At 44.8% G+C, this 724-nt stretch overlaps 1 protein-coding gene across 1 annotated transcript in view; it reads left to right on the top strand.

The window, feature by feature from the left end:
• LOC106869884 (UPF0764 protein C16orf89 homolog) overlaps window positions 1–724 on the top strand; it is a 16,006-nt gene that overhangs the window by 6,942 nt on the left and 8,340 nt on the right. Inside the window, exon 4 of the mRNA XM_014915807.2 lies at window positions 631–719. Coding sequence (XP_014771293.2) covers window positions 631–719 — 89 coding nt within the window. The remainder of the gene's footprint in view (window positions 1–630; window positions 720–724) is intronic.

Below are 724 nucleotides of genomic sequence, written 5' to 3'. Positions count from 1 at the left end.
GCACACGCACGCACGCACGCACGCACGCACGCACGCACGCACACGCACACGCACGCACACACACACACACACACACACACACACACACACCTCCTTTTCTCTCTCTCACTCTGTCTATAAATCGATCCACTTATCTATCATTCGATCTGTCCATCTATCTATATGTTGCTAATCAAGGTTCAGAGAGTTCACCTTGACCCACATACACACACTGTTTGATGGCCGTTGCCCCTCATAAGTTCCTTCGACCATTGACGGGTTTTGTTATTCATGTTGCAGGGACTTCAAACACCACCCTCCCCACTAAGCACGTTTGGTGGCGGGGTTGCAGGTTTAATCGCCAACCACCACCATTATTATTATTATTATTATTATCATTATCATTAGTAGTAATAGTAGTAATAGTAGTAAAGAGGAGGCGAGCTGGCAGAATCGTTAGCACACCGGGCAAAATGCTTAGCAACCCGCCCTGGTCGACTTCGCCCTTCATCCTTTCGGGAACGATAAAATAAGTACCAGCTGAAAGACTATTTACCCCACCCCCGAAATTGCTGACCTCGTACCAAAATTTGTAACCGTTATTATTATTATCATTATTATTATTATTATTATTATTATCTTCGGATCCAGTTTGGTTGTTTAAAAGAAGTGGAAGCGAAAGCTGCACGGTACAGCCAGCCATCGTTGGACACTCTAGCCGAAGGATTCTGTTCAGAAATGTTAC

This window comes from Octopus bimaculoides, chromosome 21, assembly GCF_001194135.2.
Source record: "Octopus bimaculoides isolate UCB-OBI-ISO-001 chromosome 21, ASM119413v2, whole genome shotgun sequence".
NCBI lineage: Eukaryota > Metazoa > Mollusca > Cephalopoda > Octopoda > Octopodidae > Octopus > Octopus bimaculoides.
This window is presented reverse-complemented; position numbering and strand designations above follow the sequence as displayed.